The sequence below is a fragment of the Zonotrichia albicollis genome, chromosome 1 (genome assembly GCF_047830755.1).
Source record: "Zonotrichia albicollis isolate bZonAlb1 chromosome 1, bZonAlb1.hap1, whole genome shotgun sequence".
Classification (NCBI taxonomy): Eukaryota; Metazoa; Chordata; class Aves; order Passeriformes; family Passerellidae; genus Zonotrichia; species Zonotrichia albicollis.
The window spans coordinates 153,371,593-153,399,546 of NC_133819.1; the positions used below are offsets into that span (position 1 = coordinate 153,371,593).

At 49.9% G+C, this 27,954-nt stretch overlaps 1 protein-coding gene across 5 annotated transcripts; it reads left to right on the forward strand.

Moving 5' to 3' along the window:
• RHPN1 (rhophilin Rho GTPase binding protein 1) lies at positions 1–26,982 on the forward strand. Of its 5 annotated transcripts, none has more exons than XM_026790592.2 (15): positions 1–977; positions 8,596–8,714; positions 12,973–13,101; positions 15,227–15,320; positions 15,590–15,667; positions 16,508–16,632; positions 17,309–17,475; positions 17,944–18,131; positions 18,237–18,393; positions 20,448–20,567; positions 22,439–22,633; positions 22,874–22,950; positions 23,682–23,828; positions 24,686–24,844; positions 24,928–26,982. In XM_026790592.2, exons 1-15 carry the CDS (start codon positions 888–890, stop codon positions 25,126–25,128), a joined length of 2,046 nt encoding a protein of 681 aa, XP_026646393.2. In that variant the 5' UTR covers positions 1–887; the 3' UTR covers positions 25,129–26,982. The 5 variants fall into 5 exon arrangements, with proteins under 5 accessions (XP_026646393.2, XP_026646395.2, XP_005479713.2 ...); XM_026790594.2 differs by having other exon boundaries at positions 24,931–26,982; XM_005479656.4 differs by having other exon boundaries at positions 15,245–15,320.
• The last annotated feature ends 972 nt before the right edge of the window (positions 26,983–27,954 follow it).

Genomic DNA, 27,954 nt, shown 5'->3' on the forward strand with positions numbered 1-27,954 from the left:
GGGCACGGCCGGAGGGTCCCGGGGCACCCCGGGGTGGGGCAGGGCTGTGGAGTTGTGGTTTGGCTCTGGAACGAGGTTTTGGAGGGGTCCCGTTTGCTGGGGCATCTTTGGGAGGGGGATTTTGGGGGTGTTTATGCTGTAAGGGGAAAGGGGGTTTAACCCCTCGCCCTGTCTGGGGTCGTTGTACAAGGTGGATTTGAACTCGGTGTGTTTAGGGTAGTTCTAAAAAGGAGTTTTGGGAGGGTTTAAACTTCCCTGCCCCCCCCCATTTAGGATAGTTCTAAAAGGGAGTTTGGGGGGGTTGGCCCCCATTTGGGGCAGCCCTGTAAAGGGGTTTTAAGAGGGTTTGGCTCCCTTCTCATTCCGGGTCTCCGTTTAAACCCTCCCCAGTTCCATTTAGAATAACTCTTTTAGGGGGAGTTTGTAGTGGGCTTAAACACCCCCCTATGTAGGGGAGTTTGGGGGGGTTAAACTCCCTCTTTCCCTTATCCAGTTATCCAGGATAATAACTCCCTTATCCTCCTTATCCAAGCGGGTTTTGGGAGAGTTTTGAACTTCCCCCATTTAGAGTCTGGTGGGATTTAACATCCCCCTACCTGGCAGGGGGGGATAGCTTTACAAAAGGGGTTTGTTTTCCCTCTTTTCCCTAAATTATTTCTATTCGGAGGGAAGCTGTGGGTTCACATCTGGCCAGATGTTGAGGGCAGGGGGCTTTGCAAGAGAACAGAGCAGGGTTTAGGAGGGGTTTCAGCCCCTAATTAGGACAGGGCTGGGATCTGGACCCCGGAGGGGTCACCGAGCCCCCAAACCCCCCCCCTGTGAGCTCAAGCAGGAGCCCCCCAGCTCCAGCCCCCCATTCCCAGCCTGTGGATGTCGCATCCCTGGAGATGATGCCCCCCGAGGAGGAGAGCCCGGATGGGGACAGGGACGGTGGCCTTGTCCTCCTGCAGGGCCCGAAGAGCGGCAGCACACGCAAGGTGAGGATGGCCCCATATCCCTGTCTCATCCCTAGGGATGGGTGTGCCCATGGATGGGGGCACAGGGATATCCAACCCTGCTAGGGGTGGAAACGGTGTCGCTGCCCCATAAACAGCCCTAAACAGCTCCTCATCCCTAAAACTCTGCTCCTGAATCCCGGCTTTTCTGCTGGCTGCATCCCCAAGCTTCCCAGCGCCTGCTTCTCACCTCATTCCCTGAGATTTTGGGTTTTTTCTCTCCTTCGTGCCCCTGGGGAGCTGATCCAGCCAGGTACTCCCAGGGGAAGTTCATGATGTGCTGATTGTTCTGCTGGGGTTGTTGTTTAATGACCAGCATTTGGGATGGAATCAGTGGCAATTGTCCTCAGGCTGCCACCAGCCCCTGATTTCTTGGGGTCAGAGAGGATTTAGGGAGCAAGAAAACGTGGAAAACAATAATTTTTTGATCTATTTAAGTGTTTTTCCCATTAGTTTTTCCCCCTGAGATCCAACAGGACAAACCTGCAGCGAGTTCACTCCATAATCTGAGCTCTTCTTGCAAAAAGTCCCAAGCCTTAAAACACCCCTAAAAAAAAAAATCCCAAATAACCAAGAAAGGGGAACTCAGATAAGCTCTGGAAGGGATTTTTTTTTTTTTTTTCATTTTTTTATCCCCCTGGATCAATCTGATCTGGAGTCACTTGAGCCTGGGCTGCAGCTCAAGAGGTTGCAACCTTAAACCAGGTCGGGGTTTAACTCGGGGCCTTGTCTGAAGAGCAGGTGCTGCTCGTGGGGGAAGATTAACAGGAGGGATTTGGGAATTTTTTCCCCCAGTTTATTCTCTTTGGGTCTGGAGCACAAAGAAAAACATGGAAAATATTGCCAAGCTTTGGAGGGAGGACTGGGCAGGGCCATCAGCAGCCTCTGTCATAATATGATTATTTTTTAATTAAAGCAGCAGAACACCTGATGGGCTGTATTTACTTTATTTACTTTTTTGTTATTGTTATGTAAAAGAAATTATCAATACAACCTTTTCCTGCTGTTTTTATCACCCTGACAACATCAGGAGCGTGGATCCATATTTTCTGCCTTGCAGGGGATCCTGAATGCTGCTGAAAAAGTGATTTTTAATCCTTTTTTTTTTTTTTTGGCCAAGTTTTCTGTCCTAGGAGTGAAGACTTAATCCACCTGTTTCCTGCTGGCACCTTGCCCTGACTCTGTGCTTCCCCCACCTCCTCAGAGCACTTTCACTCTCCTAAAATTCAATTTTCAACTGCAGTTTGTGCTGTTTAAAAACCCCCAATCCCCCAGATTTTTTATTCCCACCCCTGGGTTTATTTTTTTTCCTTCCTCTTGCTGACTGCATGCACCACCAGTGAGGCCACTTGGGAAATTTAAAACCTTAATCCTCCCCTCATTTGTTCAAAGGCTCTGTGATGTAACCATATTCTCAATAAAAGGTTTTAGAGGTTTTAGCTGCTCCTGTCTCCCACAGAAATGCAGCTCGGAGCCAGGGTGCTCCATGAGATTAATACCATGGCAGGGAATTTCCTATCTAAATGGATTTTCAGGCAGTAAAAACCCACTTGTTGTCACTTCCTGCTTGTCTTATAACAGCTCATATTAATTTCTTAAATGCTTCTGGCTGGGAAAAAAAATGGAAGAAAATTCTGGAAAACCTTGGAAAAAAAAAAAAAAAAGGAGGATTTCCAAGCCTGTTTTTGTGTGTGGAGTGCTTCCCTGGCTTTTGTTTTCCTCTCTGTCCCACGGGATAATGTGGCTAAAGCAAGGTCACTTGGCCACTTCTGCTGTGCTGGCCTGACTCAAAAACTTGTGGATTCCAAAGAGGAATAAAAATTCCAGCTGACAGCTGTGGCTCTGTGGAAATCCTTTAAAGACCGGCGTGGTCCTGGAATTAAAACAGGTGCTCAGTTATCCTATTCCAGCCTGGAATCATCTGTGCACTTGGGAGCTTCCTGTTTGGAGGAAAAACTCTGTGTAAGGAAGTGCTGGTGCTGCTGAGAGGGCAGGGAAATAAATCCCTGATTTATTTATTTTTTTTGGAGTGGGATGTAGGTGTTTAGTGGGAGAAATTTATGAGTTTGAGGTTGGAGCCACAGACCATGGGCCCATTGGATGGGGTTGGGATCATGGATTGTGGTCCAGCTGTGGGCTCCAACAGCAGGAGGACCTGGAGCTGCTGGAGTTATTCCAGAGGAGGACACAGAGATGCTCCAAGGGCTGGAGCCAGGCTGGGAGAGCTGGGAATGTCGAGCTTGGAGAAGGGAAGGATCCAGGGAAACCTCAGAGCCTAAAGGGACTAGAGGAGAGCTGGAGGAGGACTTGGGACATGGGATGGAGGGACAGGATATAGGGAATGGCTTTGAACTGGAACAGGGTGAGATTATATGGGATTTTGGGAAGGAATTGTTTCCTCTGAGAGTGTTGAGGCTATGGAATGGAATTTCCAGAGAAGCTGTGGTTGCCCCATCCCTGGAATGTCCAAGGCCAGGTTGGAAGGGGCTTGGAGCAACCTGGGATAGTGGAAGGTGTCCCTGCCCATGGCAGGGGGTGGAATTCCATGATTTTGAAGGTCTCTTCCAACCCAAACCTTTCCATCATCCCTTCAATATCCCTTTTCCTGGCAGGAAAGGGCCTCTATGTGTTTGCCCACACCCACAATGGTGATCCAGACTGGCTGGAGTCCTGCTCTCCTTCATTCCCTGGCCTTGGGAACAGGAAGGTGTCTCCTGGAGGTGGGGCTGCCCGAGGAGCTGAGCTCAGCACCAGCTGATGACTCCTCTTCCCACATCATGGATGTCTCCAGTCTCCGCTCAAATTAAACTTCCTCAGTTTCTCTCTGGGCATTCCCCAGCTTCCCTAATTGGGAGGAATCCTGGTGGTGACTCCTTTGTGGCCAAAACTGGCCTTGGACATGGCCCAGCTTGGTCCAGTCTTGGGCAGCTGAGCTGTGGAGCAGCTTGTGGGATCCAGCCAGGTTCTCTCGGTATCTCCAGGAGATTTTCCTACAATTCCTGCTGGGAATTACCAACCCCTTCCTCATTTCTCTGGAGAGATCCATGCCTGGATTTTACCAGCACATTCCTAATCTGTGCCAGTTCTTCAGGAACTGAGTCTTCATCTCCATTTCTCTATTTCTTGAAACTTTAACAGTATTTCCAAGGATCCCATTTTCCCACCCCACATTTTACTTAATATCCTTCAGTTTCATTTCTTCAGGAGATTTTTCCTGCAATTCCTGCTGGAGGTATAACTCCCAGTTACCAACCCCTTCCTCATTTCTCTGGAGAGATCTGTGCCTGGATTTCACCAACACATTCCTGATCTTCAGGAACTGGGTCTTCATCTCCATTTCTCTATTCCTTGAGATTTTAACGGGACTTCCAAGGATCCCTTTTTCCCTTCCCACATATCACTTAATATCCTTCAGTTTCATTTCTCCTCTGTTGCTTCCAGCTACAACGGAGCAGAGACAATCCCTCTGTCATGGAATCACTGGCTTCCACATCTTCCTGCAGGTGATTCAGATTGTCCCTGGTGCCTTGTCTTTGTCACTGAGGTCACAAATCACGCTCAGGGTGTGGCTGTCACCCAGGAGTCACCCAGGGCTTCATCTCCTGCCGTGGGAAGTTCAAAGTCCACCCTGAGTAAACATTCCCTAAGGACTCCTAAATTGCCACCCTGGATGGGCCCTCTGGACCTGGGAGAGGTGGCTGGAAGTGACAAAAGCCCTTGAGTCATTCCAAACATTCCCTGCAAAGATAAGGCTGGAGAATCTTTGCCCTCCCTCACAGGGGAGCTTGATTCCCTCTGGAAAGGGTCTTAGGGAATCTTTTTTTCCCTCATGTGGAGAGGCTGGATGAGGATTTTGGGTTCCATTGTCACTTCCGTGTGAGGGATTTCCCCTGATTTTTCTGGGCCTAAAGAGCCTTATTCCAATAAAATCATTAGATATGGGTTGGAATGGACTCGTTGGAATCACAGAGTCCAATGTTTGTCCCTAATCCTGCTTTGTCACATGTGATAAACATCAGGGCTGGCCACACCTCACTCATTTTCATGGGTTTCTGCTCCATCATTCCCTGTGTACAAACAAAAGCTGTCGTTCCGTGGCTCCTCCACAATTTATGGAAGAGTTCTGTGCTCATTCTTCCTTTAAAACCTTTAAACCAGGAAGGAAAAGTCTGAGTATCTCCAGAGCCACTTCTTAAACTCCCCAGATTCCCTTTTCCAGGTGTCCCCAGGTGCACCCCAAAGCCTGGATGAAAGAGCCTCTCTTTTTTCTGACCTTACGGGGGTGACCTTGAGAGCTTGAGCAAAGAATTCAGTGAGGAAAATCCCTTTTGGAACCCAACAGTGGGATTTTGGTGGGATGTTTTTTTCCCCTTTATGTAAGTCATGTTTAAATCCCTGGAAATTCATTCTGTGGTTTTTAGTTTTCATTGGAGCTCTGACAGGAAAAGCTTTGGGATCCTTTGGGCTGTTGGAAGGTGGAACGCTCTTCACTTGACTCCTTATTTTCCTCATTTATATCTGGATTTAAAGATGGCCTTTTTTGCTTTCCTGGAGCCAAATTCCCTCCTTGCTCCAAGATTTGTGGAATTACAACATTCCTGTGATGCTCCAGGAGCTCCTGCAGATGGTGCTTGATTGTTCCTCATGGAATGATGATTCTGTTCATCCATGCAAGCCAAAGATGATTTTTTGGGATCAAGGAAGAGCCTCTTGAGGGAAGATGTGCAACAATCTCACGTTCCTGCACTTTTCCAGCCTCCAAAATGTAGAGGAAAACAAAATTTGTGGAGATCACGAAAAATCCTTGAATTCCTGACTTAACCTCACAAGGCTTTGGGTTTATATCAGGGGTTTCTGGTTTTCCAGCACCTTTTTGCTGCTGGTTTAGGAGCCTGGATAGGGATTGAGAACTCATCCCATTAAATCTGATGGAGAAGCCAGGAAAAAAAACCCTGAGCTCTGCAAACAGCTTTAGTGCTTCCTAGCAGGAGAAGTCAAATTAATTTGCTAAATCCTTTCATGGCTCCTGCAGGGAAGAGATTTTAACCCCTCTTGGAATATCTTGGGGAGCCATCCCAGTGTCTTCTGCATCCCACTCCTTTCTTTCCTTCATTACCTTCCTGCTTTCCCTCCAGACAGAAATCTTTATTTTGGGTTTGGATAATCCTCCTACTTGTGCCTTTTCCATCGTCCCACCTGCACTTCCCAGGCCTCTTCCCTGCATCTCCAGGTGGTTTTTGCTCCTTTTTCCCACAAAAATTCCCTAAAATCCTCTGGCTGCTTCTAAATAAATCTTTGTCAGAAGTGGAAAGGACTCCAGGGTGCTGGAATTTTCTGGAGGAGATGGAGTTGGAGAAGAGAAACTTCCCACCTCTAGAGCTTTGCATGGATTCTTGTGGCTCTGGAGACACAGAGAGGGAACCTGGAACTGTCTCATTTGCATATATTTGCATATGTTTGTCTCTGGATCTGTCAAGCTGTCAGAGATCTCATCTTGAAATTTGAAATTAAACCTTGAAATTTTAGTGAGCACCTTCTCTTTACATCTTGGCCTGATTTCCTGATCCTTTCCCCTTTTTCCTCTGGTTCCTAGATTTCTTTTTTTCCCGTAGGGATCCAACAGGATGGGTGGATTCCCCTCAGGACAAATCCAGAAATTACAATTCTTGATCAAACTTTATTTGCTCCTGAGTGTTTCAGACCCAATATTTATGCAGCTATTGGGGTGTTTTCCTCAAATCCCACTGCATTTCCAGAATAATTGGGATCTTATGCTTCCAGCTTGTTCCTTTCATCAAGTTCATGGACCACTGTAAAGCATTAATCCCACAGATTTATGGACCAGCTGGAGTCACTCTGATTCCTCAGTCTCCAAGGGACCAATTAGGAGATCCAATCTTTCCCTTAAATGAAAATCCCATTGTTAATCCCAGACCCTTTTCCAAAGGAAGCAGCGCTCGGTGGACTTCAAATACGAGGAATTAATTTTAAGGAAGCTGAAGTCCATGGAAATGCAAAAATTTTCTATTTCCTCCTTGTCAGGTCCCTTTGGAGAGGTGATCAGGCATTTCATGGAATTATGAAATGGTTTATGATGGAAGGGGCATTAAAGATCATCTCATTCCATGGGCAGGGACCCCTCTCACTATCCCAGATTGCTCCAAGCCCCATCCAGCCTGGCCTGGAACACTTCCAGGGGCATCCACAACTTCTCTGGGAAACCTGTGCCAGGTTGGAATGAGATGATCCTAAAAGTGTCTTTCAACCCAAACCATTCCATGATTTTGGGATCTTCCTGTGATTTTCAGGCTCAGAACTTCCCATACTCTTAAACTTCCCAGCTTTGTGCCTTCCCAACCAGGGATTTTTTTATCCAGGGATCTTCCAGAGGCTCATCCTTCTGAATCTTCAATGGGAACCATCCCCACTTGGGCAGAGCTTTTATAGCCCTGGATTTGGAGATGCCCCATTCCCTGAGGCATCCCATAATAACCCTGCGAGCCAGAGGGAAATCAGGTGGCTGCTATTTCCTGAAGTCGGGAATCCAGCGTGTTTTCCCTGTCTGCAGAAATTCCGAGCCGGAGCCACAGAAAGGATGGAATCAATTTAGCGCCGTGAGCCCCTCGTTCCTGCATCCCCCTGAGCTCCTGACTCCCTGTGCTCCACATCCTGGAGATGGCCTTGGGATCACATTTCTTCCTGAGCTTTGGGGTCCTATTGAGCTCATCTCCAGCCCCCCTGGGTCTTGGCTCATGTCCAGAGTCTGGGAATGGAATGTGGAATTTCTGTTCAGGGCTGAGTTTGGGAAGAGCTCAGGGAAAGAAATCCCTGCTGGCAACACATGGGATTAGGGAATAAAATGGTTATTCCAGGGGCAGGGGAAGTTTGGGGGGGTGAGAAACTCAATGTGACCTGGCCATGTGTGCTCACATCCCAGAAATTCCCCCTGTCCCAGGCTCATCCCACAGCATGGGCAGCAGGAAAAGGGGAATTCTGCCCCTCTGCCCTGCTCAGGTGCAGAAACCCCACCTGGAATTCTGCATCCAGCTGTGGGTTCCAACTGCAGAGGGATGTGGAGCTGTTTGGAGCAATTCCAGAGGAGGCCACAGAGATGCTCCAAGGGCTGGAGCCAGGCTGGGAGTGCTGGGAATGTCCAGCCTGGAGAAGAGAAGGATCCAGGGAGACCTCAGAGCTCCTTCCAGTGCCTGAAGCAGCTCCAGGAGAGCTGGAGAGGGACTTTGGATAAGGAATGGAGTGACAGGACACAGGGAATGGCTTTAAACTGGATTAGGTTGAAATTAGATGAAATGTTGGGAAGGAATTCTTCCTTGTGAGGGTGGTGAGGCACTGGAATGGAATTCCCAGAGTAGCTGTGGCTGCCCCATCCCTGGAATTGTCCAAGGTGAGGTTGGATCAACCTGGGATAGAGAAAGTTGTCCCTGTCCATGGCAAGGGATGAAATTCCCTGATCTTTAAACTCCCTTCCAACCCAAACCACCCCGTGACTCTGGGCTCTGAAAGTGCACAATTTGTGGAATTGATGGGATTTTTTGAATCCCAAAATGTGGATTTGGGATGAGAACCTGCCCTTGTTTCTCAGCAGGGCTGTGACCCCTTTGCCCAGACCCAGCGCAGCAAACTCCAGCACCGCCGGGCCCGGATCAACCAACAGATCAACAAGGAGATGAGGATGAGAGCGGGGGCAGAAAACCTCTTCCGGTGAGTCCTGATCCCCTGGGCATCCCCCTGGCTCTGGAATTTGGTTGGAAGCAGGAATAGAGTCTTGATATCCAAGATTCAGCTGGTGGAAGATTGTTAAAAATCAGGATGGGAGCAGATGGGATAATGGGAATGAATTTGTGGCTGAGGTTGGGCTTGGAATGCAGAGCTCTGGTCCGAAAACCCAGTGAGTGGATGCAAAGGATATTGAGTTGTTGGAGTGAGTCCAGATGTTCCAAAGGTTGGAGCCCCTCTGCTCTAGAACCAGGATGGGAACTGGAAATGTCCAGCCTGGGGAAGGGAAGGCTCCAGGGAGACCTCAGAGCCCCTTCCTGTGCCTGAAGGGGCTCCAGGAGAGCTGGAGAGGGACTTGGGACAAGGGATGGAGGGACAGGAAACTGAGAATGGCTTCCATAGGGCAGGGATAGATGGGATATTGGGAGGGAATTCTTCCCAGTGATGGTGGTGAGGCCCTGGAACAGAATTCCCAGTGAAGCTGTGGCTCCCTGATCCCTGGAAGTGCCCAAGGCCAGGTTGGAAGGGGATTGGAGCAGATGGGATAATGGGAATAAATTTGTGGCTGAGGTTGGGCTTGGAATGCAGAGCTCTGGTCTGAAAACCCAGTGAGTGGATCCAAGGGATATGGAGTTTTTGGAGTGAGTCCAGATATTCCAATGGTTGGAGCCCTTCTGCTCTGGAACCAGGATGGGAACTGGGAATGTCCAGCCTGGAAAAGAAAAGGCTCCAGGGAGACCTCAGAGCTCCTTCCTGTGCCTGAAGGGGCTCCAGGAGAGCTGGAGAGGGACTTGGGACAAGGGATGGAGGGACAGGACACAGGGAATGGCTTCCACTGCCAGAGGGCAGGGATAGATGGGATTTGGGAAGGAATTCCCTGGAAGAGTGATGAGGCCCTGGAATGGAATTCTCATGGAAGCTGTGGCTGCCTGATTCCTAAAAGTGTCCAGGCCAGGTTGGATGGGACTTGGACAAACCTGGGATAGGGAAAAGTCCCTGCCCAAGGCAGGGGGTGGAACTGGAAGTTTCTGAAGATCCACCCCAAACCATTCCATGAAATCCAGCTTTAGGATCATAAATAGGTCAGAAGATCCCATCAGGATTGAGTCCAACCATTCCCCCAGCATTGCCAAGGCCACCACCTGTCCCCAAGGACAATTAGCATCTTTTGTGTTTATTTCATTTTCCCTTAATATTTGGAGCAGGCTCCAGGCTGGGCAGATCATTAATATTAAAAAATCCCATAAATCTGCCTTAAAATACAATTTTTTTGGGAATATTTTACTAACTTGTTGATTGTTTTTATCCCAAATAAAATAAAATAAACTTTCCACTTTGGAACTGGAGTGATTTAACATCAATGGAGTGTTCCTGGAAGAAGGGGATAATGGTTAAGCCATAAAAAATTGGTGTTTTCCTGGGGGAGGAGATCCCACTGCTCCATCCACACTGCCGTGCCTCATTTAATTAAAGAAAAAAAGCCACAGAACCCAACTTCTGCCTCTCCTGTGTTATATTAAAAAAAACCAAAACCAAACAAACAACAGAGGGAAATGTGCTGGCTCAGCAGAAATCAGCCTGGTTTGGGTTGGAATCGGAGCTGTGGGAAGTGGGAGTGAGGAAAAACGGGATGCAAAACACATCTTAATTATCAGGGAAATGCACTGAGGGGGCTCTTTTTGTGCTGGCTCAGCGCTCTGGGTGTCCTTTGGAGCAGCCTCTTTCCCTCCCTCCCGCCCTCCCACAAATCCAGCTGAGTAATAAAGTCGATTTCTCGGCATTCCGGTGCTCCAAGCTTATGAAACTTTGGAAAAAGGAATAATCAAGCCTGAAATTAAAGGATGAGGAGGAGGGGGGGGGATTATGTTGCAAGTCTAAAGGTTATTGCTTCAAAATTAAAGATTTGTGGTGCATGGATAAAATTCCTTTGGATCTTTAGCCTGGTGCTGGTGGAAAAAACTGTGGGTTGTCCAGCCTGGAGCAGTTTGGAGCTGAATTTGCTGGGATTTTGCCTTTAAATTTAAAAACAAATTAGCCTGATGCTTGGTAAAAATAATCCTGTTCAGCCTTTCCATGTTTTTTCCTGGAAAAGTTGGCAGGAATGGGGTGTTGGGAAAAAAAATCCATGTGGTATTTGCTCAGTGGATTTGTTTGCTGGGTAAATAAATGGGAAGAGCCAGAGGAAACCTTTTCCTTCCTGTTCAAACGCTGGGATGGAGTGGAAGAACGGGGGAGATAAAAATGCCCAGGTTTTTGGAAAGAAAGAAAAATAAATCACAAAATAAATCCCAGAAATTCCCAGTGTCCTGGGCTCATCCCACAGGGTGGGCAGCAGGAAAAGGAGAATTCTGGAGAGCTGGAGAGGGATTTGGGAGAAGGGATAGAGGGACAGGACACAGGGAATGGCTTTAAACTGGGGAATAGGGTGAGATTATATGGGATATTGGGAAAGAATTCTTCCTTGTGAAGGTGGTGGGGCCCTGGAATGGAATTATTAGAGAAGCTGTGGCTGCTCCATCCCTGGAAGTGTCCAAGGCCAGGTTGGACAGGGCTTGGAGCAACCTGGAATAATGGAAGGTGGCCCTGCTTGTGGCAGAGGAGTGGAATTCCCTGATTTTGAAGGTCTCTTCCAACCCAAAGCATTCCAGGATTATTTGCTGTGTGTGGCACTTGCAAGTACCCCAGGAAAACCTTTTAGCAGATTCCTGACAAAATCATGGGCAAATCCTTCTGGAAACTGTGCTAAGACGCCTGGAAAATAATCAGGGGCAAAAAAAAAATAATTGTTGGCAGCTGGAAACAAGGAGGGAAAACTGTCCTTAATCCATATGGGATGGAAATCAGACTGACAGTGTACTGGAGGTGTTGGGATGGGGGGGGCATAAATAGGAATTAAGTCTTCGTTTATATGAATTAAATACTGGTTTTTATGGGAACACAGGGTGATGGTGCCTGGGGAATTGCAGGAATGCTGAAGGATTTTTCAATGGAAGAGCCAAGGGGGTTTTTGGATGTGCTGTGGTTTGGTTTGATTTGGTTTGGTTTGTTTAGAAACAAAAAATTCCTTGGTCTTGGAAAATCCTGGCAAAGGATAGGCAGGAGGAGACTGAACCATCAGATTTTCAAAGGAAAACCCTGGAGCTCCTTCTGCTGCCCCAAAGCAGGGCAGGGCAGCACCCAGAAGGATTTAATCCATGAAAAATCCATGTCAAAGGCAATACTCTGGAAAAGCAGGAGGGAAGCAGTTTCCTGGTGGAGCAGAGCTTGTCCATGTGTTGTTTTCCCTGGATTCCAGCGTGGTTCAGCAGCCAGAGCCCCTTTCAGCTCTGGGTTATCTCTCCCTGCTTTCCTCTGGAGGAGATAAGCAGGGAATAATCAGCCTGGGAGCTTGTCCTGCTGGGAACAGCTGGAATCAATCCCTGGTGTTTACAGCTCCTGCTGGGAGCCGGGAAGGGAGGGCAGGAGCTCACAAATCCTTTCTTTTCCACAAGGATTCTTTGCACCCAAAAATGAGTTTTTCCTCCTCAAATCCCATCGTTTATTTGGGATGGGGGAGCACCTGGACTAGTCACAGCCCAAGTTGGAATTGCACTGGAGATGAAACAGGAATGGGCAAAGGGAAGGTGGCTCTGGAGCAGGAATTCCTGGATGCAGCATTGCAATGAATTTTCCTTGGGCTCAGCCTCTACCTGGATGTTTGGACTTCCCTAATCCTGAAAGTCTGGGAGAGCTGGGAATATCCAGCCTGGAGAAGGGAAGAGAAGATTCCATGGACACCTCAAAGATCTTTCCAGTGCCTAAAGGGGCTCCAGGAGAGCTGGAGAGGGACTTGGGAAAAGGAATGGAATGACAGGACATAGGGAATGGCTTCCCACTGCCAGAGGGCAGGGATAGGTGGAATATTGGGAAGAAATCATTCCCTGTGAGGGTGGTGAGTCCCTGGAACAGAATTCCCAGAGAAGCTGTGGCTGCCCCATCCCTGGATGTGTCCAAAGCCAGGTTGGATGGGGCTTGGAGCAAACTGGGATAGTGGAAGGTGTCCCATGGCAGGGGATGGAATGGGATGACCCTCAGAGGTCCCATCCCACCCAAACTTTTCCAGCATCACCTGGAGAACCAGAGGCACAATCCCATGGGAATGTTGGGCTAGACATGGATTGCACCACTGGGTAACTGAGTCTGGAGTGGAAAAAATAAATTCATGGACAAAAAGAGGGAAATTTGATCCATTGGTTTCTTGCAGGGCCACCAGCAACCACAAGGTGAAAGAAACGGTGGCTCTGGAGCTGAGCTACGTCAACTCCAACCTTCAGCTCCTGAAGGAAGAGCTGGAAGAGCTCAACAGCAGCATGGACGTGTATCAGAATGAGAGGTGGGTGTGGGAAGAGCAGCCTGTTCCCTTGGGATTTCATTTTTCCCTCTGTTAGGGAATTTTTATGAAAGCAAGGCTGCTCTCGCCTTGTCCGCCCTGCGCTGTCCCATGGGTTGGGATGACCTTCAGAGGTTCCCTTCCAACCCAAACCTTTCTATGGTCAGGGACAACAAGGTGGTGGCTGGAGGAATAGGGGAGGATTTGGGCGTGGGCCAGAATTCCTGGAAAATTTTTATCCTGGGAATCACAGTGATTCCCTTCTAAAGCTGCAAGGAGAGAAAAATCAGCATTTCCTAGGAGATACTGAAATGTTTCAGGATAGATGGAGCATCCTTTGGGCACTGATGTCCCAAAGCAGGAGGAATAGGGAAGAAAGAACAATCTTCCCTTGTACTGACCCCTTTTCCTGGCAATCCCATCAGAGCTCTTCCCAACAGGATATTTTGGTGATGGGAATCACCATGCCTGGAAGTGGCCAAGGAATGATTGGATGTGGCACTCAGTGCTCTGGGCTGGGTGGGATCAGTCACAGGTGGGACTCAATGATCTTGGAGGTCTTTTCCAGCCTAAACAATTTTGGGATGCTGGGATTCTTTTTCTCCTTTTCCCTTCCTGAGATGGACGGTGTTGGATGGCAGAGTGGGGTGTTGTGTGGGTGACACAGCTGAGGGATGGGATGGGATGGGATGGGATGGGGTCCAGAGGGACCTGGATAAGCTCCAGAAGAACCTCATTAGGTTCAACAAAGCCAAGTGCAACATCCTGCACCTGGGATGGGGCAATTCCAAGCACAAATCCAGGCTGGGGCAGGGGTGAAGGGATGGAGAGCAGCCCTGAGGAAAGGATTTGGGAGTGTTGGTGGATGAAAAGCTGGAAATGCCTCATCCACATGTGCTCACATCCCAAAAATTCCCCCTGTCCCAGGCTCATCCCACAGGGTGGAAAATGGGGATTCTGCCCCTCTGCCCTGCTCTGGTGAGATCCCACCTGGAATTCTGCATCCAGCTCTGGGCTCCAATAGCAGAAGGACCTGGAGTTGCTGGAGTAGATCCAGAGGAGGCCCTGGAGATGCTCCAAGGGCTGGAGCCAGGCTGGGAGAGCTGGGAATGTCCAGCCTGGAGAATGGAAAGATCCAGGGAGACCTCAGAGCTCCTTCCAGAGCCTGAAGGGACTCCAGGAGAGCTGGAGAGGGACTTGGGACAAGGGATGGAGGGACAGGACACAGGGAATGGCTTCCCACTGCCAGAGAGCAGGGATAGATGGGATATTGGGAAGGAAATCTTTGCTGGGAGGATGGTGAGTCCCTGGAATGGAATTCCCAGAGAAGCTGTGGCTCCCTGATCCCTGGAAGTGTCCAAGGCCAGGTTGGATGGGGTCTGGAGCAGCCTGATCCTGTGGAAGTTGTCCCTATCCATGGCAGTGGGTGAGAATGGATGATCTTTAAAACCCCTTCCAACCCAAACCATTCCACAATTCCACGTTTCTGTGTCCATCCACGTGCTTTTCCAGGCACATTCCCTATCAAGGCTGCTCAGTTTTCCCAATTTGCCACTTGCTTGCCCTGGTTTGAAAAGAAATCAGGAGCAGCAACAACAACCCCAAACCCTGCCCAGGCCAAACAAACCCCCCTTTGTTTATTCCAGACATTGGATTCCAGTGGAATTCTCGTTAGGAAATGAGCAGTAATGGCTTTCTGCACTAATTATAGCTCCTGGAGCTGTTTGTTCCAAGGAAAATGTGGATGCTAATTCCCTGCCTTGCTTTCCTAGTTTTCATAATTTCCTTTGCCTGTTTTCCTACACAATTAATGATTGATTAATGAGTTACCAGCAATCTGGGGGGATAATGAGAGGGGGCTGTTGTGTTGGTGAGGGCTTGATCCTGCCTTGCCCACCCAACATCCAGGATTCCTCTGAAAATCAGGAGCTGGAAAAATAAGATGATTTTGGGGGGTTATTTTAGCACTTCTTCTCCTATGCTGCCATTCCCAAATCTTTTTGGAAAGAGCATTTTTCCATGTGGAGTCTCTTAATAGGAGCAGCACCAGCCCAGGGCAAGGAGCTGCTTCCTTTTAATCTCCAACCCACAGGATCCATCCAAGATTTTTAATCCAACCACCAAGCAGGTTCTTGTCTTCTTCCAGTGAATCCATCAGCGTTCCCATGATCCCTCTGGGACTCAAGGAGACCAAGGAGCTGGATTTGCTGGTACCACTCAAGGTGAGCTTTCGGGTTTCATGGATCGATGCTGAAGCAGCTAAAATTCATTTTTCCATTTGGAAAAGCTGCCAAAAAAAAAAAAACATGGTAAAGAACTGGACTTAAAACATGGGAAAGTGGGAGATGAAGGTCTGGAGATGCTGGAGAGCAGGAAAGGGAGGAGATTATTACTTAGTGGAGGTTTTCTTGTGGAAAATTCTTACACAGAATTGCCGGACATCTCCCTTTAAGTAATAAAAATCTGGATTTTCTTCTGTTTCCCAATCCAGGATTTCATCAGTGAACACTATGGAGAGGAGGGTGTGCTGTATGAAAAGGAAATCAAGGAATTCATGGAGCTGCGACAGGTTGGTGTCCCTTGGGTTCCAAAGTTTGGCTTGTCCAGGATCACTCCTTAGATATTTCACATTTCCTTTGGGGGGTTCCCCTCATCCTTTCTTTAAATTCCATATTTGTCCTTGTATTTCAGGGTGCAGCATTCCCACTTGGGAATGTTTATAGGTTCTTGGATTGCTTTATAGGTTCCATAATATTATTTGACTTGGTTTATAGGTTCCAAAATATTACAGATTATTCAGGAATTGTTAATTTTTCCCTATCCTCAGTGCCCTGCTGACCTACAAATGAGCAGGAATAAAATTTATAGTACAGTCATTATTTATGGATATTAATTCACCCCTGGCAAGGCTGAACAACTTCTCTCTCTCCAGATAGGCCTTGGAGAAGAGGGAATTTAAAGCAGTCTGGGAAAGGAGGGGAAAAAAATCTTCCCTAGGATTTATAAAATCAGAATTTCCATTAATTTTTCCAGCACAGCTCCCAGGCTGCTGCTTCCACATTTGAGTGTCCCAGGACCCAGACTTTCCCCATGGATGAAACTCAGACTCATGGAATAGTTTGGGTTGGAAAGGCTCTTAAAGATCTTCCAATCCCAACCGATGGGCAGGGACACCTTCCACTGTCCCAGGCTGCTCCAAGCCCCATCCAACCCAGCGTTGGGCACTTCCAGGGGTGGGGCAGCCACAGCTTCTCTGGGAATTCCATTCCAGAGCCTCACCACCTTCACAGGGGAGAATTCCTCCCCAATATCTGAGTTATCCCTGCCCCCTGGCAGTGGGAAGCCATTCCCTGTGTCCTGTCCCTCTGTCCCTCTTTTCCCATCCCTGTCTCCTCTCCCATTCCCGCAGGCCATGCGCACCCCGAGCCGCAACGAGGCCGGATTGGAGCTCCTGATGGAATATTACAACCAGCTCTACTTCCTTGACAGCCGGTTCTTCCCTCCCTCCAAAACCCTGGGCGTCTTCTTCCACTGGTGGGTGCAGCTTTCCCTGTCCCACCTGGGTGGGGAGGGAGTCAGGATCCAAATTTCCATGATGGAATCTCTGCCAGAGCTGGTGGACACCAGGATCTGGATTTCCTGTTGCCTTGGGTGGGTTAATTTGGGGTGGGAAAGGGAAACACAAATCCTGTGGGATGTACCATGATGGGAATGATGTCTGCAAGCCCACCTGAGCACTGAAAACTCTTCCGGCACCTCCTGCATCCATGGGAATCATGGAGTGGTTTGGGTTGGAAAGGACCTAAAAGATAATCCAGTTCCAAAACCTTCCATGGGCAAGAACGCTTTGTGTGGAGTGTGACTGGGACAGGAATCAGGGATGTGCTCAGGGATGATCCCAGTCAGGGATGCACCAGGATCTGAAGTTAAGGACAGGATTTGTCCTGAACACAGCTTTTTTTTCCTCTTTCCTGCCTTCCTTTGCTCCAGTGTGGAAGCAGGACTGGGAATGGAGAGCCCTGGGATTTCCCCAGCTGGAGGTCACTGACAGGGAGACAAATGAGACAGGGAATCATGGAATGGTTTGGGTTGGATGGGACCTGCAAGACCATCCAATTCCAGCCCCTTTCCACGGGGAGGGACACTTCTACTTGGCTGCATGGGGACCATGACCAGGGGATGGGCAGCTGTTGGCTCTTCCCTTCTCCAGGTACGACTCCCTGACGGGGGTCCCATCCCACCAGAGGGCTCTGGCCTTCGAGAAGGGAAGTGTCCTCTTCAACCTGGGAGCGCTGCACACCCAGATCGGAGCGCGGCAGGACCGCGCCTCCCTGCCCGGCCTCAACCACGCCATCGATGCCTTCCAGAAGGCAGCTGGTGAGTGCCTTCCCCTCTTCCTCCTTTTCCCAAAGGTGGGAATGATCCACAGAAGCTCAGGAAGGGGTGGGAGCAGTCGTAGGAAGAGGTGTTCCCAAGAGATCACAAAGGGAGCACAAGGTGGCTCCACGTTGGTTGTATGGGTTGGGAAGAGGAGTCGGGATGGTCCAACAGCCAAAAAGGATGTCCCCCAAAAGGATGACATCCAAAAGGGTGTCCCACCTGTGGAGAGGAGAGAGGCTGATCCATCTCCCCATAGAAAAAACAGAGCCTGGAACTGGGATCACCCAGGGCTTTGGAGAAGGAATTGGGCACAAGGATGGTTTAGATGGCAAGGGTGGGACCTCAGATCTTCTTACCCACCACTGATGGTGAGGGAAACCTGTTCTTGGAGGGAAACCTGCCTGATCCCAAAGTTTGATTCTCTCCCTCACAAGCTCACTTCCAGGAGCTTTTTTCTTCCTCCAGGTGCCTTTAACTACTTGAAGGAAAACTTCTCCAATGCTCCCAGCCTGGACATGAGCACGGCCTCCCTGACCATGCTGGTGAGGCTGATGGTGGCCCAGGTCCAGGAGTGTGTCTTTGAGAAGATGACCTTGCTGCGTGCCCAGAACGACTTCCTGGCCCGCCTGCAGCTGGCTCAGGAGGCAGCAAGGGTAAGGATTTTGGGAGGGAGGAGATTTGGTGGGATTTTGTGGTTGGCAGGACCTTCCCAGAGAGTACAACCTGCCTCCCATCTCTTCTCCCTTCCCTCTTCCCAGGTGGAAGATGTTTATTCCCTGGTGCACCAGACCATGAGCCAGCCCCACGTCAAGGACTACGTTCCCTTCTCCTGGACCACCATGGTCCAAGTCAAGTCGGAGCATTTCAAAGCCCTCTCCCATTATTTCGCTGCCATCGCCCTCTGTGAGTGCCCCGGTGAGTGTCTGGCCTGGAGGGAGCTTCCTGCTCATCCAAGTACTAATTCCACTTTATTCCTGGGTTTTGGGGAGGGATTCCCAAATAAAGATGTTATGGGTATAACACCTAAAGTTTTTTGAATGCTCTGAGCTGTGGATATTCTTAGTGGACCCAGCAATTCATCCCCAAGGCAGATTTTTCCATATTTCTGGTTTCCACAGAGAAAAATCCTTTAAAAATGGAGGAAAAAGCTGCTGGAGGGATGTCACCTGCTGTCCCCTTTGGGGCTGGGTGGGGGAATAAGGGTCACCTACCTGCCTGCTGTGAGTCACCTTGTGTTAGACCAGCTGAGGGCTTCAAAAGTCCAAAAATAAATCCAAAAATACCTTGGATTTAACTTCCAGCCTCATGGATGGACGTCCTGGGAATCTCAGGGTGGTGGCAGCAAGGTACACATGGTTCCATGGAGTCACTTGGAGCGTGACTTCAAGATGTGACCCTTGATCCCCATCTCTGCCACCTCCAACACCCTGGGAGCAATTTTGGGATGGAGCAGAGGATCCGGGGGTGGGCAGCAGATGCTCCTGGTGGCCTTTGGTGTCACCTGGTGGGTGGCTGGGAAGATTTTTGAGGGCTGGCTGCCAAAACCAGTGCTGTGACCAGTGGCTGCCAGACTGTCCTCACACCCTCCCCCGCTCCAGAGCCTGCCCAAAATCTGCCTTGTGCCACGTGGGCGTTGCAGAAGCTGGGCTGAGCCAGGAGATGGGAGAGAGGGGGATGATGTGGAGCTGGAAGGGCTTAAAGATCCAAACAGGAGAGGGTGATGATGGAGATGGGATTCCATGGGGAACCAAGGGGCAGGGCAAACCTTCCCCCTAAAATTTTTGGTGTCCTTAGGCACTGTGGGAAGCAGAAATCGGCAGGAGATGCCTAATTTAGGAATTTTTTTGCCTGCTGTTGGGATCTCATGTTCCTGCTCCCACCTCTCCCCTGTCAGAATAACAAATCTTCTGCTTCCATAACCAGCTGGGAATAAATTCCTTACGCTGCAGTTTCATCCCTCAGGGATGCTGACATGGCAGGAGCTGGCACAGGGAGAGCCAGCCCTGGAGCTGCCAGTTCCCAACCCTCTGGATCCCTGTGCCCACCAGGCTTTTGAGATCCTCTCTTTGGAGCAACAAAACTCCCTCGAATATTTTGGGTTGTTTCTTTTCCCAATCTGTGTCCAGGGAAAGAGGCTGCTGTGCAGCCAAAGAGGATTAGGAAGAATTTGTTCCTAGAAAAAAGGGTTTAAAGAGTGAGATTTAAAGTGTGGGATTTGGAGAGCCTGGGAAAGCTACATCCATCTCTGTTTTTGCATGGAATGACCTCCTTGGTTGCACTGTGGGCTAGAGAAAAGGCTCCAGGGAGACTTTAAAGCCCTTCCAGTGCTTCACAGAGCTCCTGGAGAACTGGAGAGGGATTTGGGACAAGGGATGGAGTGCCAGAACACAGGGAATGGCTTCCCACTGCCAGAGGGCAGGGATAGATGGGATATTGGGAAGGAATTCTTCCCTGGAGTGTGGTGAGGCCCTGGAATGGAATTCCCAGAGGAGCTGTGGCTGCCCCATCCCTGGAATTATCCTGGGCCAGAATGGCTGGAGCTTGAAGCCAAATGGAAGTGTCCCTCCTTGTGGAAAGGGGTTGGAATTGGATGATCGTTAAGAGCCTTTCCAACCCAAACCATTCCATGATTCCCCGATTTTGTTGTCTCATTTGTCTCCCTGTCAGTGACCTCCCAGGACTCTCCATTCCCAGTCCTGCTTCCACACTGGAGCAAAGGAAGGCAGGAAAGAGGATTAAAAAAGCTGTGTTCAGGACAAATCCTACCCTTAACTTCACATCCTGGTGCATCCCTGACTGGGATCATCCCTGGGCCCATCCCTGATTCCTTGCAGGCTGTGGTTGGATGACACGAAGGTGCTGCCAGGGCCACCTGAATGTGGATGTGACTTCCTTGTCCCCACTGCCACAGGGGGCTGGGTGTCCCTGACCTCTCCCTAATCCCATCCCCATCCATTTCCTTCCCACAGCTCCCTCGGATGCCGAACTGCTGGAGCAGGAGAAGGCGTTCCTGCAATTCCATGTCACCATGCCAGAGGGGCCATCACTGCGTGTCCTGCTGCAGGATCCCGAGGAGAGGAGGAAGCTGGGTGAGCACGAATTCCTGGATCCCATCCTGATTCCCACAAATTATGAGGTTTTAGGGGGATCTCTCTATGCAAAGAACAATTTCTCCGGAAATTTCTTATCCTGGGAAGCTGGAAAGCATCACAGTCCCCTTGAGGGTGTGAGGACTGACTCGTGGTGCTTGTCCCAACCTGTCCAGCTCTGACAGGAAAAATTCCAGGTGTTCCAAGCCAGGTAATATCACCCAACGCTACAGAGAAATCCACAGGGACACAGAGATCCTGGAAGCTCCTTGGTTTGGGCTGACTTGGCTGGAAAACAAGACACAGCAGATGCTCAGGGGGTGGCTTTTTCAGCTGCAGCGAATTCTCGGGAGACAAGAACTTCTTCCCATGCGGGATTTCAGCTCCAGGGAAAGAACAGACGCTGCTTATTCAGCTGAAGTCGTGTTTTGGCAGCCCCTCCTCAACAGGGCTGCACCAAGAGCAAACTCAGCACTCGGAATTTGGGGTGTTGCCTCCCCCAGGAGCTCTTGTCCCTCCTTGCACACGTGTGGAAGGAGGCCGATCCCACCAGGAATGAGTTTGGCCTCAGCAAAATCCTTCAGGATGCTCAGCCAGGTTTCACTGGAAACCTCCAAATAAACCCCAAAATCCAAGTGGTTTGTGGTGACACCACCCCAACACCCTCAGATGTGGTTTGCATCAGCTTTTCCTGCTCTGCCTGATTTTCCTGCGGAAAACAGGCTCTGTTCAACCTTCCTGGTAAAAAATACATGTGCAGACACCAAGCTCAGCTTGGATTTGGTTTACAGAAAGGGAAAAACTCAGAGAGGTTGTGGATCTCCATCCCTGGAGGGGTCCAAGATCAGGTCACACAGAGCTTGGAGCAACCTGAAATGGTGGAAGGGAGATGAGGGAATGTCCCTCCCTATGGAAGGGGGGTTGGAATGAGATGAGCTTTAAGTTCTTTTCCAACCCAAACGATTCCATGATTCTATTATTATTATTACCCATTATTTCACAATTTATAGATTTCACAATTTCATAAATTAGATTTCATAATTTCATAATTTCACAATTTATAGATTTTATAAAAATTCTCAGTGGGGGGAATCTCCTCTCTGTTTTCCATCCAACCCCAAAACATTCCCTCGGTATTTAAGTTCCTCTAGCTGTGGATTCCGGGACTCTGGAGCAGCCCTCATCTCCCTGGATTCTGTTGCCACCATGTGTCCTGAACGTGAAATGCCACAGGCACACGTGTTTCCATGAGACACACACGGAGAGAGCTTTTCTGGGAGTTTAGCCTTGGATACGGCTGCCTTGGTTGCAGTTTCCCATGGAGGAGATGCTTTGCGTTGATATCCGTGGGTCACTGGAATTGCAGCTCCTCTTTCCCGACCACTTCCATTTTCCAAGGGTGGGAACGCGCTGAAGGCAAGTGGAGAGGAGCAAAGAGCAGAGGATGGAGGGCAGGACCTGCAGGGCAAGGAAGAGGCTTAGCCTAGAAAACAGGGATGTGTTGCACCTTCCCAAGGAGGACAGGGCTGGCTTGTTCTCCGTGTTCCCATTCCCGAGGGATCTGAGGCGAGGGAGAGAAGTTAATTTGCTCAGGAGATTGAGGTTAAGCGTGAGGAGGGACGTCGGGGGTGGTTTTTCAGGAACATCTGCCAGCTCTGCCGTCAGGGGAGCGAAGTAGGTCACCCTTCAAGGTCCCTTCTCAGCCCTCCATCGGGCTGGGACCGACCCCATTTAGGGCTGGGAACGTGACTGGGCTGTCCCTGAGTCACAGCAGGGTGGTGGCAGCGCTCCTGAAATCCGTGGGCAGCCGAGCGGGAATCGGCGCCGGAGCTGCCGCTCCGTCGGGCTCAGCTCCCTCTGCTCCCTCGCAGGCAAAGCTCACCTCAAAAAAGCCATCATGAAGCACGAGGAGGCCATGAGGATCCATGGATTGTGCAAGATCCTAAGGAAGATGGATATCCTGCAGGAGGTCCTGTCCTTCGCCCACAAACGCTCCCTGAGCAAATATTCCGAGATCGACCACGAGGAGGATTTCTTTGAGACGGGAGAGGCTCCGGACATCCATCGTGAGTGGGGGTTTTTTGGGATTGTGGGTGAGGAGGGGGTTTGTGGGTGGGAAGACTCCATAGGGAATTCTGCTGTGGAGGAGGGTTGGCCTGGATGATCTCTGAGTTCCGATCCGAACTGTTCCAGGATTTTAGGTCCTGGTTCTTATGGGATCACACTGTCCCTCTTTGGGACAGCAGCAGCTGCTCCAACTGCCTGAGGTCACCCCCTTGTCTGTGCTTTTCTCTCCCTCCCATCAGCCAAAACTCACCAGAAACCCGAAATCAAATCCCCCAACTTCTCCCAGGTGAAGGTGACCGACCTCTTCCACAGGCTGGTACGTACAGCTCCAGGAACGGGAATGTCCTGAGGGAGCAGCCGTCTCCTCCTCCTCCCCTGCATGCTCTGCTTGCCTGGATTCCTTCCTCCTGCAGCCTCTTCTCCCTGTCTCCAGCAATTTTGCAAGGAGGAGCAGCAGGAGGAGGGCTGCGATCTGTGTCTGTGACACAAATGGGTCACAAAGCTCATCTAGTGACAGGGGAGCAGGCTTGGGAATTTTGGGTGGGCTTTTCTCAAGGGATCCTTGGGAAGAAGGGTTTTGGTGGCAGGAAGCGCCAGGAAAATCCCACTGGAACTTGATCCATGCTCTCTTTAAGTTTTTAGGGTCCTGGGATTCAGGACAGTGGTGGGATCTGTGGTGGGATCATCTCCTGAGCACCCCAGGGAGAGCTTGTGCATCTCAGCCCCAGGGCAGGCATGAATATCCTGCTCCTGTAAGAATGGAAAAGCAGAAAAAGAGGGGAAAATGGGAAAGAACTGGGGAAAAACGACCCTGAACTAGTGAAGTGTCCCTCCACCCTGCTCCTGGACCAACCCCTGGTGGCATCCCCCAGATCCAGACAGCCTCAGCCCCCATCATTTCTTCCTGGATCAAGGGACTGTTTTCCCTGCAAAAGACAGAATTTCTTCCCCTGCCCCTCCCCATCCCTGGAATTGGGTTTTTTTTTACAAGGCTGCGCAGTTCCAGGGAGCTGAAAAGATGCATTCCATGTTTCTGCCTCATCCCAGGGCCCCCTGTCCGTGTTCTCAGCCAAGAACAAGTGGTATCCAGCTCGGAGAGTCCACCTGGTGAGAGGAGAGAACGGCTTTGGGTTCACCCTGCGAGGAGACTCCCCCGTCCTCATTGCCGGGGTCATCCCAGGGGGCTGCGCTGCTGTGAGTACCCCAGTTTCTTGCTATTCCCATGGGAATGCCACAAGGGAGCTGCCTGGAGGGATTCCAGGTATTTTTTAGGTCTTAAAATGGTTCAGGAGGAGACTCATCCCTGCTGGAGCTCAGGTGGGCGTCATGAAATGATTAATTTTTAGGAGATAGCTGAGGAGAAAACATGGAATTTTGCTCAGTTTTTAACTGCTGGAAGCCCATCCAGTTCCCTTGTCCCTCATGTTGGGATGTGACAGTGGCTGGAACAGGATGGCACATCCAAAAAACAGGGGTAGCTTTGTTTTCCATTAGAAGATGCTGGAGAATCCTGGTGAGATTCCCTAAGGGTGTCTCTGCTCCACTCCCAACCCATCCGTCCAAATCCCAGCATCTCTGGAACAACACTCTCCTTAGCAGCAGGATCACATCCCTCTTTGGAAAACTCAAATCTCCCCAAAGGTTGGGATGTGAACTGGATATGGTCCATATCTGGAGCAGAGTTGTGTCTTCTCCTCAGCCTGGAGAAGGGAAAGCTCCAGGGAGAGCTTGGAGCCCCTTCCAGTGTCTAAAAGGTTCCAGGAGAGTTGGAGAGGGCCTTGGGACAAAGGATGGAGTGCTGGGATGAGAAGGAATGGCTTCCCAAAGCCAGAGGGCAGGGTTGGACGGGTATTGGGAAGAAATTCCTGGATGTGAGGATGGTGAGGCCCTGACAGAGGTTGCCCAGAGAAACTGTGGCTGCCCCATCCCTGGAAGTGTCCAGGGAGCAACCTGGGATAGCAGGAAGCATCCCTGGTGGGATTGGATGATCTTTAAGGTCCCTTCCAAACCATTCCAAGATTCTCTTGGACGTTTTCCCTCATTCCCTGCAGGAAGCTGGACTGAAGGAGGGGGACTACATCATCTCGGTGAATGGCAAGGACTGCAAGTGGTCCAAGCATGCCGAGGTTGTCCAGCTCCTGAAGAGCACCGGGAAGGAGGGGGTGGACATTGGAGTCATCACCCTGCAGGGCTCGGAATGTCCCAAAGCCGTAAGTCACATCCCACAGGGATTCCTTCCTTGGAGCTCTCTGGGTGCTGCCCTGGCTTCACTCCCCTCTCCACCTTTCCCAAGCAGGTGGACAGGAAGGCAGCAGTGATGTCCTCGGGGTCTGGGATGCTGAAGAGCAACAAGGAGAACAGCAGGAAGAGCCTGATGAACAGCAAGAGCGCCAGCACGCTGCTGGTGTGGAGCAAGAAGAGCAAGAGGAGCAAGAAGAGCACCTACAGCGGTGTCCCCTTCACCGCCGTGGGGGACAACGAGGCCATGTACTGACCGTGCTCCTTGGTGTCCCCTGAGCTCCAGGACTGGCTGCCTGCCCGGGAAGCTTCCCAAGCCTGGCTGGGCTGTGAGGACTCCCAGAGCCGGGAATGCGCCGCTGGTCGGATCCGCGCTGAGAGGTGAGCGAGGCACCTCCACCTCCCAGCTCCTGTGTCCAACGATCCCCTCAATCTGGGGGAAACTCGGGTTTATTGTTAATTTTGGGATGATTTTTTTTTTGTTTTCAAGGGGGTTGGGGGGAGCTGTGCTAAAGCAGGGCCCGGTTTGTGTCTTCTGCTTGGCCAAAGCCAGCCCCAGCCATTAAAGCAAAAGTGTCACCTTCTGTAGCATCTCCTGGGCTTTCTCTGCAAGGTACAAGATGGAGCTGCTCTCCAAGAGCTACTGGAGGAGTTGAATCCTTCAGATGAATCCTCCCAGACTCCCATTTTTTGGGAGAGGGGACAGCACAGCATCGATATCTTATGGTGATCCCATCACAGGGTCCAACCCAGGCAGTATCTCCCAGGTGGGGCTATCCCAACAAAGCAGGATGGTTGGATCATTTTAGTGCTTCTGGGGTGGTTTTTTTTGGGGGGGGAATGAACCCCCACCTTGACTCAGAAAATCCAGCCCAGCTGCCCAGCCAGATTCTTTGGAAGAAAAGAGAAGGACTTAACGTGCAGTTGTTGTCTGGCTTTTTTAATCAGGATACGTGGATTGCCCTAAATATTGTGTGAGGAGATTAATAGCTAAGAGCCTTGGGGGGGGTTTATTTTTCCTGGGAGGAGATTAAAATTCCAGGAAGATATCTCCTCCAGATTATTAAACTCCTAAATTTGTGCTGCTGTTGGATCTTGCACATGTTGCTAATTCCCTAACACTGCTGTCAGCATTCCTGGGCTGGCCTGATGGATCCAGGCATCTTGGTAATTGTCCTGGAAACACTGGGAGACTCTGAATCCACAAAACAGATTGGCAAAATGTCCTCCATCCTGTTTCTGCCTGTTATTTTTTCTGAGGGCTGAGGAGCTGTGTCTGGTCTTCAGTGCTTGGATGATCTTGGGAGGTAAAAAATTCCCTTGGGACAGATGAAATTGTATTTTTGTACTTTTCAAGGAATTTTTAGGGGTGGTTTAAAGGAGCAATGGGATCTTGTGGCCACAGTGTCCCCTGGGATTGTGACTTCTTCTAGTGGCTCCTTGTCCATTTTCCAAGCTCTTAACCCTGATTCTATTTAAGGAAAACTTCCAGGAAAAAAAGCCAGGTTGAACGGGGTTAGAGCAACCTGGGATGATGGAAGTTGTCCCATGGCAGGGGCTGGAACAGAATGGGCTTTAAGATCCCATCCAAGCCAACCCATCCTGGGATTTTGTGAGCTCAAGGAGGAGGTTTTAGCTCTGCTGTTGTCCAAGAGGCCTCTCCATATCCTGAGGCATCACCCCACCGGATTCCGGATCCGCCTTCCAGCGCGGGGCCATCTGTAGCAGCCGAGCTTCCCACGTCATCTTCCCGGCTGCTCGGCGTGGGAGCGGGAAGGGAAGGAGGGGGTGGGGTCACAGAAAAGGCCACCTTGCCCTTAAAACATCCCAGCAGCATCTTCCCACCATCCCAAAAACGTGGGATGCCACACGGACGTCTCCGAGCTGGAGAGGGATTGATTTAGGAGAAGCCGTCGCCTTCCGCCCGCATCACCCAACCCCAGCGTTGGCAAAGGGGTTGAGTTTTGTGGGATTGGGGTAATTTCCCTAATTCCAGGGTTTTATGTTGGGCTTGGTTTGGGTTTTGATTTTTTGTTGGTGTTTTTTTTTTTTTTTTTTTAATTTGTACATGGATTCTCACCTTTTATGGATTAAAAAGCACTGATTCAAATCCAGTTTGTAGCACTTTTGTTGGGAATTGTGGGTGCACCACCCATGATGGGAAACAAGCCTTGGCTAATGCTCCTAATGCTCCTTGGGTCATTTTTACACAAATCTGGAGCTGTTGGGGTTGGGAGAAATCCTTTGGATCCAGCATGGGCTGCTCCAAGGAAAACCAAGGTCCCAGGTATCCAAATTAAATTTGGTGAGCCATGGTCTCCATCTCCAGGGGGATGCAATGGAGATGGTGGCTTTGTCACATGAATTCACGGAAATTATGTGGGAATTGGAGGGTGGGGCTCAGGTTGGATCCCTTGGGGGCTTTTCCCCTGCAATAAAAAAAGGAATTGGTCAAGAAAGTAATTTTTGCTTCACACAGCAGGTTTTAAACTCTGTTTTTGGTTCCATAAAGGGTTTCTGATTCCTTTTATTTGTAAGAGTTCATAAATTGTAATTTAGGCTGGAAAGTAGCAAATCCTTGGCATGGGACCCCCTGTTTTCCCTTGGGACCTGGACACCACCTCCCCACCATCCTGGGAGCATGACCAAACCCATGGATTTGGGGCTGGATTATGGGAATAGACATCTCACAGGAGAAAGGTGGGTTTAAAGCCCCTTAAATGTGAAAAAAAACAAGGCCAGAAATTTCAAAATCAGATTTACTTATGGAATGTGGTGGGAGCTTTTTTTGTCCTGTCTACCAAGTCAGGGTTAAAACAGCATCCAGCTTTTTTTGGGGGGGACATAATTTTGGAATTGAAGGAGTTTCCCCTTCCATCAGCCCTCCTGTGCCAGGTTTTAGAAGCCACCCACACTGAAGTTGTTCTGCTGCTGAAGATCCTTTTCCCACCCACGTCCAGTGGATGTGGGAAACTCGTGACTCCGGAGCTGGCATCGCCTCCCCCTCTGGTGGCGTGTGCTCAGATGGGATCTGTGCTCCATCAGCAAGAGCCTGCTGCTCCTTCCCTCTTTCCTGAAATCC

Excerpts from the sequence above, each read along its gene's own strand:
- RHPN1 (XM_026790592.2), top strand. The coding sequence starts at position 888 with ATGATGCCCCCCGAGGAGGAGAGCCCGGATGGGGACAGGGACGGTGGC. Across the intron at positions 8,715-12,972 it reads GGGGCAGAAAACCTCTTCCG|GGCCACCAGCAACCACAAGG; the intron begins GTGAGTCCTGAT and ends GGTTTCTTGCAG. Across the intron at positions 20,568-22,438 it reads CGAGGAGAGGAGGAAGCTGG|GCAAAGCTCACCTCAAAAAA; the intron begins GTGAGCACGAAT and ends GCTCCCTCGCAG.